General features: G+C 42.8%; 1 protein-coding gene across 2 annotated transcripts in view; it reads left to right on the top strand.

The window, feature by feature from the left end:
- Window positions 1–5,608, top strand: part of LOC139155204 (V-type proton ATPase catalytic subunit A-like) — a 39,629-nt gene extending 34,021 nt beyond the window's left edge. For both annotated transcript variants that reach the window (XM_070730291.1, XM_070730292.1), the window contains exons 13-15: window positions 1,528–1,622; window positions 3,753–3,924; window positions 5,294–5,608. In XM_070730291.1, the coding sequence (XP_070586392.1) occupies window positions 1,528–1,622; window positions 3,753–3,924; window positions 5,294–5,386 (360 nt within the window). In that variant the 3' untranslated portion in view covers window positions 5,387–5,608. The remainder of the gene's footprint in view (window positions 1–1,527; window positions 1,623–3,752; window positions 3,925–5,293) is intronic.
- The last annotated feature ends 10,217 nt before the right edge of the window (window positions 5,609–15,825 follow it).

The following is a 15,825-nucleotide window of genomic DNA, read 5'->3' on the forward strand; positions in this document are numbered from 1 at the left end:
CACACAAGCCTTGAAGTGGCCAAGGTTGAAGGCTCTTGTTTTAAAAGTGAACTTTCCCGAGATAAATTTTATTGCCTTTTATAGGGGAAGGTCTGGTAGGGAAGGTTTTTGCCTATTTGCCCATGACTCTAAAGTGTGCAATAGGGTTGATATTCCTGGAGGCGTCTGTAATATAGCAAAGGATTTATCTTTACTAGATAAATAGTCAAAGCAATGGAAACTGCAGTTGAATGTTTCCAAATGTCAAATAATGCACTTGGGGAGAAGGAATCCTCCATCTGAGTCTTGCATTGGCAGTTCTGTGTTAGCAAAAACTTCAGAAGAAAAGGATGTAAGGGGTCGTGATTTCTGACAGTCTGTAATATGGTAAATGATTTAGCTTTACTAGATAAGTGGTCAAAGCAATGGAAACTGCAGTTGAATGTTTCCAAATGTCAAATAATGCACTTGGGGAAAAGGAATCCTCCATCTGAGTCTTGCATTGGCAGTTCTGTGTTAGGAGAAACTTCAGAAGAGAAGGATTTAGGGGTCGTGATTTCTGACAGTCTGTAATATGGTAAATGATTTAGCTTTACTAGATAAGTGGTCAAAGCAATGGAAACTGCAGTTGAATGTTTCCAAATGTCAAATAATGCACTTGGGGAAAAGGAATCCTCCATCTGAGTCTTGCATTGGCAGTTCTGTGTTAGGAGAAACTTCAGAAGAAAAGGATGTAAGGGGTCGTGATTTCTGACAGTCTGTAATATGGTAAATGATTTAGCTTTACTAGATAAGTGGTCAAAGCAATGGAAACTGCAGTTGAATGTTTCCAAATGTCAAATAATGCACTTGGGGAAAAGGAATCCTCCATCTGAGTCTTGCATTGGCAGTTCTGTGTTAGGAGAAACTTCAGAAGAGAAGGATTTAGGGGTCGTGATTTCTGACAGTCTCAAAATGGGTCAGGCAGTAGGGAAAGCAAGTAGGATGCTTGGCTGCATAGCTAGAGGTATCACAAGCAGGAAGAGGGAGATTGTGCTCCCGCTGTATAGAGCGCTGGTGAGACCCCATTTGGAATAATACTGTGTCCAGTTCTGGAGACCTCACCTACAAAAAGATATGGACAAAATTGAAGGGGTCCAAAGACGGGCTACAAGAATGGTGGAAGGTCTTAAGCATAAAACTGACCAGGAAAGACTCCATGGACTCCATCTGTAGAGTCTGGAGGACAGAAGGAAAAGGGGGGACAGGATCGAAACATTTAAATATGTTAAATAAGGTTAAGTAAGGTCCAGGAGGGTTTAAGTGTTTTTAATAGGAAAGTGAACCCAAGAACAAGGGGACACAATCTGAAGTTAGTTGGGGGGAAGATCAAAGGCAACGTGAGAAAATATGATTTCGCTGAAAGAGTAGTAGAGGCCTGGAACAAACTTCCAGCAGACATGGTAGATAAATCCACAGTCACTGAATTGAAACATGCCTGGGATAAACATAGATCCATCCTAAGATAAAACACAGGAAATAACCTCTCTTCCGTTCTGTCCCCTCCAGGCCTCCCTGGCCGAAAGCGACAAGATCACCCTGGAGGTGGCCAAGCTGATCAAGGACGACTTCCTCCAGCAGAACGGATACTCTTCCTACGACAGGTAAGGCCAGGGCTCCTCCAAGGTCCAGTTGATTAGCAGAGTCGCGTTAAGAGTCGCGTCCGGGAGAAACCCCCGAATCTAAGGCCACGCGGGTTTCCCCACCTGGTTTTAAAGCCCATCCCCTTCTTCCCACACAACCACGAGCCCCATCGCGTCGACCAGCCTTCACCTGAGAGCGTGTCTGTTACTCCCCCCCCGGCTTCCGGCCAGGTACTGAACAAAGGATGACCTTGAGAATCTAGAAGGGATTTGCTATGGCTAGAATTTCTACACCCCCCCCCATGCGACGGCCCCTCCCAAATTTATTTTACTTTTATTTTATTTATTTTATTTATTTTATTTATTTTATGTATTTTATGTATTTTATGTATTTTATTTATTTTATTTATTTTATTTATTTATTTTATTTATTTTATTTATTTATTTATTTATTTATTTATTTTATTTATTTTATTTATTTTATTTATTTTATTTATTTTATTTTATTTTATTTTATTTTATTTATTTATTTTATTTATTTTATTTATTTTATTTATTTTATTTATTTTTATTTTATTTATTTTTATTTTATTTATTTTTATTTTATTTATTTTTATTTTATTTATTTTATTTATTTTATTTATTTTATTTATTTTATTTATTTTATTTATTTTATTTATTTTATTTATTTTATTTATTTATTAGAAACATAGAAACATAGAAGACTGAGGCAGAAAAAGACCTCATGGTCCATCTCGTCTGACCTTATACTATTTTCTGTATTTTATCTTAGGATGGATATATGTTTATCCCAGGCATGTTTAAATTCAATTACTGTGGATTTATCTACCTCGTCTGCTGGAAGTTTGTTCCAAGCATCTACTACTCTTTCAGTCAAACCATATTTTCTCGTGTTGCTTTTGATCTTCCCCCCATATGTTAAAGGGTTAAATAAGGTTCAGGAGAGGAAGTGTTTTTCATAGGAAAGTGAACCCAAGAACAAGGGGACGCAATCTGAGGTCAGTTAGGGGAAAGATCAGAAGCAACGTGAGAAAATATAACTTCACTGAAAGAGCAGTAGATGCTTGGAACAAACTTGCAGCAGACGTGGTTGGTCAATCCACAGTCACCGAATGTAAACCTGCCTGGGATAAACATAGATCCACCCTAAGATAAAATACAGGAAATTCTGGGTCCTATTCTTTTTAATATGTTTGTGAGTGACATAGGGGAAGGTTTGGTAGGGAAGGTTTGCCTATTTGCCCATGACTCTATAGTGTGCAATATGGTTGATATTCCTGGAGGCGTCTGTAATATGGCAAATGATTTAGCTTTACTAGATAAGTGGTCAAAGCAATGGAAACTGCAGTTGAATGTTTCCAAATGTCAAATAATGCACTTGGGGAAAAGGAATCCTCCATCTGAGTATTGCATTGGCAGTTCTGTGTTAGCAAAAACCTCAGAAGAGAAGGATTTAGGGGTCGTGATTTCTGACAGTCTCAAAATGGGTGAGCAGTGTGGTCGGGCAGAAGGAAAAGCAAGTAGGATGCTTGGCTGCATAGCTAGAGGTATAACAAGCAGGAAGAGGGAGATTGTGATCCCGCTATATAGAATGCTGGTAAGACCCCATTTGGAATAATACTGTGTCCAGTTCTGGAGACCTCACCTACAAAAAGATATGGACAAAATTGAAGGGGTCCAAAGACGGGCTACAAGAAGGGTGGAAGGTCTTAAGCATAAAACTGACCAGGAAAGACTCCATGGACTCCATCTGTAGAGTCTGGAGGACAGAAGGAAAAGGGGGGACACGATCGAAACATTTAAATATGTGAAAGGGTTAAATAAGGTCCAGGAGGGAAGTGTTTTTAATAGGAAAGTGAACACAAGAACAAGGGGCCACAATCTGAAGTTAGTTGGGGGAAAGATCAGAAGCAACATGAGAAAATATTATTTGACTGAAAGAGTAGTAGATCCTTGGAACAAACTTCCAGCAGACGTGGTTAGTAAATCCACAGTAACTGAATTTAAACATGCCTGGGATAAACATAGATCCATCCTAAGACAAAATACAGGAAATAGTATAAGGGCAGACGAGATGGACCATGAGGTCTTTTTCTGCCAACAGACTTCTATGTTTCTCTGCTGCTCCAGGTTCTGCCCCTTCTTCAAGACGGTGGGCATGCTGCAGAATATGATCACGTTCTATGAGCTGGCCCGCCATGCCGTGGAGTCGACCGCCCAATCCGAGCACAAGATCACCTGGGCCGCCATACGGGAGAACCTGGGAGACATCATGTACAAGCTCAGCTCCATGAAGTTCCAGGTGAGACGAAGGGAGGGGGGGCAGCGGAGAAGCGAGGAAGGATTTCCAATGATCACGGCGAAATTTCAATCACACGCTAAAAAGACCCTTGTTCAATTTCCAAACTTGTCTCCAGATAGATAGAAGATAGATAGATAGATAGATAGATAGATAGATAGATAGATAGATAGATTAATAGATAGATAGATAGATAGATTAATAGATAGATAGATAGATTAATATATAGATAGATAGATTAATAGATAGATAGATAGATTAATAGATAGATAGATAGATAGATAGATAGATTAATAGATAGATAGATAGATAGATTAATAGATAGATAGATAGATAGATTAATAGATAGATAGATAGATAGATTAATAGATAGATAGATAGATAGATTAATAGATAGATAGATAGATAGAAAGATAGATAGATAGATTGATAGATAGATTGATTGATAGATAGATAGATAGATAGATAGATAGATAGATAGATAGATTAATAGATAGATAGATAGATAGATTAATAGATAGATAGATAGATAGAAAGATAGATAGATAGATTGATAGATAGATTGATTGATAGATAGATAGATAGATAGATAGATAGATAGATAGATAGATTAATAGATAGATAGATAGATAGATTAATAGATAGATAGATAGATAGATTAATAGATAGATTAATAGATAGATAGATAGATAGAAAGATAGATAGATAGATTGATAGATAGATTGATTGATAGATAGATAGATAGATAGATAGATAGATAGATAGATAGATTAATAGATAGATAGATAGATAGATTAATAGATAGATAGATAGATAGAAAGATAGATAGATAGATTGATAGATAGATTGATTGATAGATAGATAGATAGATAGATAGATAGATAGATAGATAGATAGATTAATAGATAGATAGATAGATAGATTAATAGATAGATAGATAGATAGAAAGATAGATAGATAGATTGATAGATAGATTGATTGATAGATAGATAGATAGATAGATAGATAGATAGATAGATAGATTAATAGATAGATAGATAGATAGATTAATAGATAGATAGATAGATAGATTAATAGATAGATAGATAGATAGATTAATAGATAGATAGATAGATAGAAAGATAGATAGATAGATTGATAGATAGATTGATTGATAGATAGATAGATAGATAGATAGATAGATAGATAGATAGATACACATTATTATATCTTTGTAGACCACCAATACGTTACTTGATAAAACAAACAAATGCCTTGCGTGCCCTCGGCCATGGTGTGCCATAGTTTTACCATCACGGTTCTAGAGGGTCTCCTGGACTACAGGACCTGCTCTGAGGCCCCTGTCACGTCCGTTGTCCCCTATTCCGTCCAGGATCCCGGGAAGGATGGCGAGGCCAAGATCAAAGCCAGCTACGCGCAGCTGAATGAAGAGATGCAGAACGCCTTCCGTAACTTGGAGGACTGAGTCCGGAGGCTGGGAGTGGACCGGGCCTGGCACGCCTGGTTTCAAGCTTCGTTTTTCTGGGCTGGGTCTTTCAGGAGGTGGCTGACCGCCTCCTGCAACGTTTGGGAGTTTTCTCGTTGCTTGCCAAAGTGTCCAAGGCAAATTGTTCTGTTTTATTAATGGATTAGCGTTTGAAATCTTTATTGTTCTTTATTTTTGTGCAAATAAAATGAGAATACCGGGGGAGGCTCTTTTTTCCTTCCTTCGTTCCTTCCTTCCTTCCTTAATTTCCCACCCCCCTTCCTTCTTCTCTTTCCTTAAGTCCTCCCTTCCTCCCTTCCTTAATTCTCCCTTCCTTCCTTCCTTCCTTCCTTCCTTCCTTCCTTCCTTCCTTCCTTCCTTCCTTAATTCTTCCCCCTTCCCTTCATCTCCTTCCTTAAGTCCTCCCTCCCTTCCTTAATTCTCCCTTCCTTCCTTCCTTCCTTCCTTCCTTCCTTCCTTCCTTCCTTCCTTCCTTCCTTCCTTCCTTCCTTAATTCTTCCCTCTTTCCTTCATCTCCTTCCTTAAGTCCTCCCTCCCTTCCTTAATTCTCCCTGCCTTCCTTCCTTCCTTCCTTCCTTAATTCTTCCCCCTTTCCTTCATCTCCTTCCTTAAGTCCTCCATTCCTCCCTTCCTTAATTCTCCCTTCCTTCCTTCCTTCCTTCCTTCCTTCCTTCCTTCCTTAATTCGTCCCCCTTTCCTTCATCTCCTTCCTTAAGTCCTCCCTTCCTCCCTTCCTTAATTCTCCCTTCCTTCCTTCCTTCCTTCCTTCCTTCCTTCCTTCCTTCCTTCCTTCCTTCCTTCATTCTTCCCCCTTTCCTTCATCTCCTTCCTTAAGTCCTCCATTCCTCCCTTCCTTAATTGCTAACCCAGAACTGCCAATACAATACTCAGAGGGAGGATTCCTTTTCCCCAAGTGCATCATTTGACATTTGGAAACATTCCACTGCAGTTTCCATTGCTTTGACCATTTATCTAGTAAAGCGAAATCATTTGCCATATTACAGACTGTCAGAAATCACTACCCCTAAATCCTTGTCTCCTGAAGTTTTTGCTAGCACAGAACTGCCAATACAATACTCAGATGGAGGATTCCTTTCCCCCAAGTGCATTATTTGACATTTGGAAACATTCAACTGCAGTTTCCATTGCTTTGACCACTTACCCAGTAAAGCTAAATCCTTTGCCATATTACAGACCCCTCCAGGAATATCAACCCTATTGCACACTTTAGAGTCATGGGCAAATAGGCAAACGTTCCCTAACAAACCTTCCCCTAGGTCACTCACAAACATATTAAAAAGAATAGGACCCAGAACAGACCCTTGTGGCACACCGCTTGTAACCTGTCTCTGTTTAACTGTGAGTCCTGATATCAAAGCACAGAGTCCTTGGAGAGTCCAGCCACACCCACTATCGCGAACAGATAATCTTCCACACGGAAAAGGCCGGCACGCTGCCCATTTAACAGCCGCCCTAATTAGTGGAACCCCACCCAACCACAGGGGAACGGTCTTATCTCTTGCAACACCAACGTAGCCGCTCTCTCCTATTCATGGCCCTTCGCACGGGTGCGTCTGTAACTGCTTCTTCATCAGAGCCCAGTGAATGGAAGAGACTTCAAAAGCAGATAAAAAAATCGGAAGAAAAAAAAAGGTTGAGAAGAATGTCTAAGATTAGAGCCCTTAAAATGACGATTATACCCAGAATGATGTATTTATTTCAGGTTTTACCAGGTACCTTTCCTGGGGCAAAATTGAGAGAACTAAATTTTTGGATTGAAGGAAACAAAAGGCCTACCGTGTTTCCCTGATAGTAAGACCCCCCCGATTGTAAGACATATGGGGGGTTTCAGGGGGGTCGGCTAATATAAACCATACCCCGAAAGTAAGACATATGTCTTACTTTCGGGGAAACATGGTAGCTTGTTAAGGTTAGCATTCCTGTTACCTCATTTGCTGATGTACTTCTAGCGCTCGCGTTGCAGCCAACTTACTCCTGCACGCGTTCGCCATGATATGCCGTTGTTCTCTAAGAGACTACATTTCCCAGCACTCTCCGCGCGGCCCGCCTCCGTTTCCATTGTTGAAAGAAGGGAGATCCGAAGAAGCGAAGCGGCCGGGGAGGTGATCGCGCTCGTCTCGGGCTACGGCCCCGGGATTCGAAGCGCTCGGTGTCGTACGCTGCTTTCCGTGGCGGGGTGGTCGATGCCGGTGGCGGCCGCGGCGCTAGTCTTGGGGAGCGATGCTGCCGAGGCGCAGCTCACTGACGGGGCTGGCAGTGGGGCTCTTTGCCGTCTACGTGGCACACACCTGCTGGGTGATGTACGGCATTGTCCACACCCGGCCCTTCTGTACTTCTCCCCGCCGGGCAAGAGGCAAAGGCGGCGGCGGGAGTAGCGGAGGCGAGGCGGAGAAGAAAGAAGCGGCGGATAGCTGCGGCAAGGGCTCGTTAGCCGGAGCGTACGCCGGCTACCCCCCGCAGTTCCTGCCACCGGGCGTGGCGCTCGACCCCAGCAAAGCTGGCGGCGGGAGCGGCGGCAAAGCGGCGGGGTCCAGCCCTCTAGCCGGCGCCTCGCCAGCTATCCGCCGCTTCTTTCTTCTCCGCCTCGCCTTCGCTACTCCCGCCGCCGCCTTTGCTCTCCCCGCTGGGCGAGCAGGCCGAGGCGCTGGAACTGGGGCTGCCTGTCCTTGGCGTGAACGGCGGGCAGGTGGTGCTCGGCACCCGGAATCCCGTCTTCTCACCACCACCCGAGCTCCCTCCGGAGCCTGCCGCCGCCGCCGCGGAAAGAGAAAGCTGGCACCAGGCTGCCCGAAGATGAGCCGACCCCGGTGCCCGGGACAATATAAGACATACCCCCAAAGTAAGACACAGTGGGGCTTTTGGGGGTAAAAAGAAAGTAAGACACTGCCTTACTATCGGGGAAACACGGTAGAATAAGGGAAAAATGGCTGTTTGCCCACGAGAAAGAGGGGGCGTGGGGGAGCCCGAGCTTAGAGTTATATAGGGAAGCATTTCAAATAGAAAGATTAACGGAATTATAGTTGTTGGGGGGGGAAGAAGTGGGTGAAATTGGAAAAGTAAATCAGTAATATAAATAATAAGGAGTTATTATTTAAAAAAATGGAGTGAGAAAGAAATTAATAATTTAACCGACCGTCTGAAAGCAGGTTTAGAAATTGGGAACTAGAAATTCGAAATTATCAACGTGACACGTATTGAATACAGCGGATGACGTTAACTTAAGCGGAATTATAAAAGGGTTAAATAGTAAAGGGATCGTGAGAATTGAACAATTATATGAGCAGAACTCGGCCGGAATGGTGGCTGGGTCAACAGTTCATTTAGTGACCATTTAGAGTTACAACGGCACTGGGGGGAAAAAAAGTGACTTTGGGCCGTTTTTCACACATGACCATTGCACTTATTTATTTTATTTATTTATTTATTTATTAGATTCGTATGCCGCCCCTCTCCGAAGACTCGGGGCGGCTAACAGCAATATAAAAAGACAATGTAAAACAAATCTAATATTAAAAATAATCTAAAAAAACCCCAATTTAAAGAACCACTCATACATACATACATACCAGGTATAAATTCTATAAGCCTAGGGGGGAAAGGAATATCTCAATTTCCCCCATGCCTGACGACAGAGGTGGGTTTTAAGGAGCTTAAGGCAAGGAGGGTGGGGGCAACTCTGATAACTGGGGGGGAGCTGGTTCCAGAGGGTCGGGGCCACCACAGAGAAGGCTCTTTCCCCGGGTCCCGCCAGACGACATTGCTTAGTGGACGGGACCCGGAGAAGGCCAACCCACCTTTGTCGTCAGGCATGGGGGAACTGAAACACCTCCCCCGGCCACGTACAATTTATGTATGGTATGTTTGTGTGTGTGCTTGTTAGTATAGTGGGGTTCTTTTTAAAACTATTTCAAATACTTAAATTTATTGAATTTATTTGGATTGGTACGATTGTTTATATTTTTTGTTGTGAGCCGCCCCGAGTTCGCGGAGAGGGGCGGCATACAAATCTAAATAATAAATAAATAAATAATAAACTCTGCGGGACCTGACCGAGGAGAGATTCTACCTGGAAATAAGGAGGAATTTTCTGACCGTAAGGACAATCAACCGATGGAACAGAAGTCGCCTTCGGACGTTGTTGGAGCTTCATCCCTGGAGACTTTCGAGAAGACACTGGACTTCCACCTCTCCCCCTGCCTCGTCGTGGGGGTGGACACTGGACTTCCACCCCACCCCCTGCCTCGTCGTGGGGGTGGGGTGGGGGGTTGGACTAGATGACCCCCAGGGTCCCTTCCAACTTTGTCAATCTGTATGGTATAAACTTCATCATGTCACTGCAAAAGTCGCAACTGTGGAACTGTTGCAACTTTGAACGGTCACCAAATGAAGGTTTTAAGACAAGGATGGCCAGTGAGACTCCATTTGGAATAATACTGTGTCCAGTTCTGGAGGCCTCGCCTACAAAAGGAGAAATGGATCAAATTGAAGGGGTCCAAAGACGGGCTACAAGAAGGGTGGAAGGTCTCAAGCATCAAACGTATCAGGAAAGACTTTATGAACTCCATCTGTAGAGTCTGGAGGACAGAAGGAAAAGGGGGGACACGATCGAAACATTTAAATATGTTCAAGGGTTAAATAAGGTCCAGGAGGGAAGTGTTTTTAATAGGAAAGTGAACACAAGAACAAGGGGACACAATCTGAAGTTAGTTGAAGGGAAAGATCAAAAGCAACGTGAGAAAATATGATTTGACTGAAAGAGTAGTAGATGCTTGGAACAAACTTCCATGCCTGGGATAAGCACAGATCCATCCTAAGATAAAATACAGAAAATAGTATAAGGGCAGACGAGATGGACCAGGAGGTCTTTTTCTGCCGTCAGTCTTCTAGGCTTCTAACATGAGAAAATATTATTTCACTGAAAGAGTAGTAGGTGCTTGGAACAAACTTCCATGCCTGGGATAAACACAGATCCATCCTAAGATAAAATACAGGAAATAGTATAAGGGCAGACGAGATGGACCAGGAGGTCTTTTTCTGCCGTCAGTCTTCTAGGTTTCTAACATGAGAAAATATTATTTCACTGAAAGAGTAGTAGGTGCTTGGAACAAACTTCCATGCCTGGGATAAACATAGATCCATCCTAAGATAAAATACAGAAAATAGTATAAGGGCAGACGAGATGGACCATGAGGTCTTTTTCTGCCGCCAGTCTTCTAGGTTTCTAACATGAGAAAATATTATTTCACTGAAAGAGTAGTAGATGCTTGGAACAAACTTCCATGCCTGGGATAAACACAGATCCATCCTAAGATAAAATACAGGAAATAGTATAAGGGCAAACTCACTTCAGATTCTGGCCCCCTTGTTCTTGGGGTTCACTTTCCTATGAAAAACACTTCCCTCCTGTGTTGGAATCCTAGGTTCAAGTTTGTTCCAAGCCTCTACTCCTCTTTCAGTCAAATCATATTTTCTCTGATTTAACCCTTTAACCTATTTAAATGTTTCGATCGTGTTATACTGTTTTTATTGTTGTTTGTGAGCCGCCCCGAGTCTTCGGAGAGGGGCGGCAAACAAATCTAATAAATTGAATTGAATCGAATTGAATGTTGGATTTTAGGGCCCGGGGGAGTGGAAGGGGGTGGGAGCCCCCTAAACAATGCAACCCGTCCTCTCGGGCAGGGATTATAGGATTTGCTGTCTCCATTGAGCCCGTGCGCGGTTCCATTGACAGGGCCTCCTGCGTCAGCAAAAACCCCGCCAGGGGAGAGCCGAGGGTTGGCAGCCGGTGGGTGCGAGAGGGTTCTACCCCATTGTCTGCCTTGTCACCCGGTGGACAACGTGCTGCACCCAGGGGCTCTATAAAAGTTGCGTGGCCTCAGCAGTTTCGGCCGACGTCGCGTGGTGCCGGCTGCGGTGGTGGACGAGCGCATGGAAGAGAGAGCCAGAGGCATCGGAGGGGGAATCGGGCACTCGGCGCGGGCTTCTTCCTCGGATCATGGTGGCTCCCTGGACCGGGTGCTGAAGGTAAGTGGGAGGGAGAGTGTCACGGATTAACAGATGTCGGAAAGGGACCCCGTGGGTCATCTAGTCTAACCCCCTGCCCTTCCACCGTTTCTGACAGATGTCAGTCTAGTGTCTTCTCGAAAGTCTCCAGGGATGAAGCCCCCACAACTTCTGAATAACATTGAAACACAGAAGACTGACGGCAGAAAAAAGACCTCCTACTCCTACATTATTATTTCAGTGAAATAATAATGAGGCATGGAAGTTTGTTCCAAGCATCTACGACTCTTTCAGTGAAATAATATTTTCTCATGTTAGAAACCTAGAAGGCTGACGGCAGAAAAAAGACCTCATGGTCCATCTCGTCTGCCCTTATACTATTTCCTGTATTTTAATCTTAGGATGGATCTATGTTTATCCCACGCATGGAGGTTTGCTCCAAGCATCTACTACTCTTTCAGTGAAATCATATTTTCTCATGTTAGAAACCTAGAAGACTGACGGCAGAAAAAGACCTCCTGGTCCATCTCATCCTGCCCTTATACTATTTTCTGTATTTTTATCTTAGGATGGATCTATGTTTATCCCAGGCATGGAAGTTTGCTCCAAGCATCTACGACTCTTTCAGTGAAATCATATTTTCTCATGTTAGAAACCTAGAAGACTGACGGCAGAAAAAGACCTCCTGGTCCATCTCGTCTGCCCTTATACTATTTTCTGTATTTTAATCTTAGGATGGATCTATGTTTATCCCAGGCATGGAGGTTTGCTCCAAGCATCTACTACTCTTTCAGTGAAATAATATTTTCTCATGTTAGAAACATAGAAGGCTGACGGCAGAAAAAAGACCTCCTGGTCCATCTCGTCTGCCCTTATACTATTTTCTGTATTTTAATCTTAGGATGGATCTGTGTTTATCCCAGGCATGGAAGTTTGTTCCAAGCATCTATGACTCTTTCAGGGAGATAATATTTTCTCATGTTAGAAACCTAGAAGACTGACGGCAGGAAAAGACCTCATGGTCCATCTCGTCTGCCCTTATACTATTTTCTGTATTTTACCTTAGGATGGATCTGCGTTTATCCCACGCATGTTTCAATTCGGTGACTGTGGGTTTACCAACCGCGTCTGCTGGAAGTTTGTTCCAAGCATCTACTACTCTTTCAGTCAAATAATATTTTCTCATGTTGCTCTTGATGTTTCCCCCCAACTAACCTCAGATTGTGCCCCCTTGTTCTTGGGTTCACTTTCCTATTAAAAACACTTCCCTCCTGTGTTGTAACCATAGGTTCAAGTTTGTTCCAAGCATCTACTACTCTTTCAGTCAAATAATATTTTCTCATGTTGCTCTTGATCTTTCCCCCAACTAACTTCAGATTGTGTCCCCTTGTTCTTGGGTTCACTTTCCTATTAAAAACACTTCCCTCCTGGACCTTATTTAACCCTTGAACATATTTAAATGTTTCGATCGTGTCCCCCCTTTTCCTTCTGTCCTCCAGACTCTACAGATGGAGTTCATGAAGTCTTTCCTGATACGTTTTATGCTTGAGACCTTCCACCATTCTTGTAGCCCGTCTTTGGACCCCTTCAATTTTGTCAGTATCTTTTTGTAGGTGAGGTCTCCAGAACTGGACACAGTATTGTTCCAAATGGGGTCTCACCAGCGCTCTATATAAGGGGATCACAATCTCCCTCTTCCTGCTTGTGATACCTCTAGCTATGCAGCCAAGCATCCTCCTTGCTTTCCCTACTGCCCGACCACACTGCTCACCCATTTGGAGACTGTCAGAAATCACGACCCCTAAATCCTTCTCTTCTGAAGTTTTTGCTGACACAGAACTGCCAATGCAATACTCAGATGGAGGATTCCTTTTCCCCAAGTGCATTATTTGACATTTGGAAACATTCAACTGCAGTTTCCATTGCTTTGACCACTTGTCTAGTAAAGCTAAATCCTTTGCCATATTACAGACTGTCAGAAATCACGACCCCTAAATCCTTCTGAAGTTTTTGCTGACACAGAACTGCCAATACAATACTCAGATGGAGGATTCCTTTTCCCCAAGTGCATTATTTGACATTTGGAAACATTCAACTGCAGTTTCCATTGCTTTGACCACTTGTCTAGTAAAGCTAAATCCTTTGCCATATTACAGACTGTCAGAAATCACGACCCCTAAATCCTTCTGAAGTTTTTGCTGACACAGAACTGCCAATACAATACTCAGATGGAGGATTCCTTTTCCCCAAGTGCATTATTTGACATTTGGAAACATTCAACTGCAGTTTCCATTGCTTTGACCACTTGTCTAGTAAAGCTAAATCCTTTGCCATATTACAGACTGTCAGAAATCACGACCCCTAAATCCTTCTGAAGTTTTTGCTGACACAGAACTGCCAATTCAATACTCAGATGGAGGATTCCTTTTCCCCAAGTGCCTTAGTTGACATTTGGAAACATTCAACTGCAGTTTCCATTGCTTTGACCGCTTGTCTAGTAAAGCTAAATCCTTTGCCATATTACAGACTGTCAGAAATCACGACCCCTAAATCCTTCTGAAGTTTTTGCTGACACAGAACTGCCAATACAATACTCAGATGGAGGATTCCTTTTCCCCAAGTGCATTATGTGACACTGGGAAATTTCAATCCCATTACAGAAAAATAATAGAATAACAGAGTCAGAAGGGACTTTCGAGGTCATCTGGTCCAACCCACTGACTGCCCAAGCAGGTGACCTTACGCCATTTCAATCCCAGCGACCGGTTAGGTCCCACAGAGTCGGCCTTCCCCGGGTCCCATCGACGAAACAATGCCGTCTGGCGGGACCCAGGGGAAGGGCCTTCTCTGTGGCGGCCCCGGCCCTCTGGAACCAGCTCCCCACGGAGATTAGGCTTATATAATTTATGCATGGTATGTTTGTGTCTATGTCTGGTTTTAAATAAGGGTTTTTTAGATATTTTTAAATATTAGATTTATTGTGCATTGTTTTTATTTTTATTATTATTATTATTATTATTATTATTATTATTATTATTATTATTATTGTTGTTATTTATTAGATTTGTATGCCGCCCCTCTCCGTAGACTCGGGGCGGCTCACAACAGTGATAAAAACAATACATCATGACATAATCTAATAATTAGAATCTAAAATAACAATTCTACATTTAAAAAGTCTAAAAAGCAAGGAACCCCAATATAAAAATACATACATACAATCATATTATGCATAAAAACTATATTTTTATGATTGCTGTGAGCCGCCCCGAGTCTACGGAGAGGGGCGGCATACAAATCTAAATAATAATAATAATAATAATAATAATAATAATAATAATAATAATAATAATAATAACTTCTGACAGATGAAACTCCCACAACTTCTGGGATGAAACTCCCACAACTTCTGAATAACAGAAAAATAATAGAATAACAGAGTCAGAAGGGACCTCGGAGGTCATCTAGTCCGACCCCCTGCCCAACCAGGTGACCTTACACCGTTTATGACAAATGGCAGTGTCGTCTCTTCTCGGAGGTCTCCAGGGATGAAGTTCTCACAACTTTTGAAGGCAACTTCTGTTCCTTCGGTTGATTGTTCTTGTGTGGTCAAGAAATCCCTCCTTATTTCCAGGTTGAATCTCCCTTTGGTCAGTTTCCATCCATTATCCATTGTCTGGCCTGGAAAGCAACCCCCTTCCTCCTCCCTGGGGCAGCCCCTCAAATAGCGGAAGACGGCTATTATGTATCCCATGGTCCTTCTCTCCGCTTGACCAGCGATGGGCAGTTCCTGCAATCGGTCTTTCTATGTCCAGTCCCCTCATCCTCCTGGTTGCTCTCCTCTGCACTTTTTTCTAGAGTCTCAGCGTCTTTTCCTATCTCTATCTTTTTCAGCTGACCGCTAGCTTCAGTTCGGCGGTTCAACTCTCAGTAGCTCTCATAGAAACATAGAAGGTGGACGTCATAAAAAGACCTCCAGGTCCATCTCGTCTGCCCTTATATTATTTCCTGTGTTTTATCTTGGGATGGATCTGTGTTTATCCCAGGCATGTTTCGATTCAGGGATTGTGGATTGAACCAACCATGCCTGCTGGAAGTTTGTTCCAAGCGTCTACTCCTCTTTCAGTCAAATCATATTTTCTCACGTTGCTTTTGATCTTTCCCACCGAACTAACTTCAGATTGTGTCCCCCTTGTTCTTGGGTTCATTTTCCTATGAAAGACACTTCCCTCCTGTGTTGTAATCATAGGTTCAAGTTTGTTCCAAGCGTCTACTACTCTTTCAGTCAAATCATATTTTCTCCCGTTGCTTCTGATCTATTCCCCCAAACTGACCCTCAGATTGTGCCCCCCTTGTCCTTGTGGTCACTTTCCTATGAAATATGAAACATAGCC

The sequence above is a fragment of the Erythrolamprus reginae genome (genome assembly GCF_031021105.1).
Source record: "Erythrolamprus reginae isolate rEryReg1 chromosome 13 unlocalized genomic scaffold, rEryReg1.hap1 SUPER_13_unloc_9, whole genome shotgun sequence".
In the NCBI taxonomy this organism is placed as follows: domain Eukaryota; kingdom Metazoa; phylum Chordata; class Lepidosauria; order Squamata; family Dipsadidae; genus Erythrolamprus; species Erythrolamprus reginae.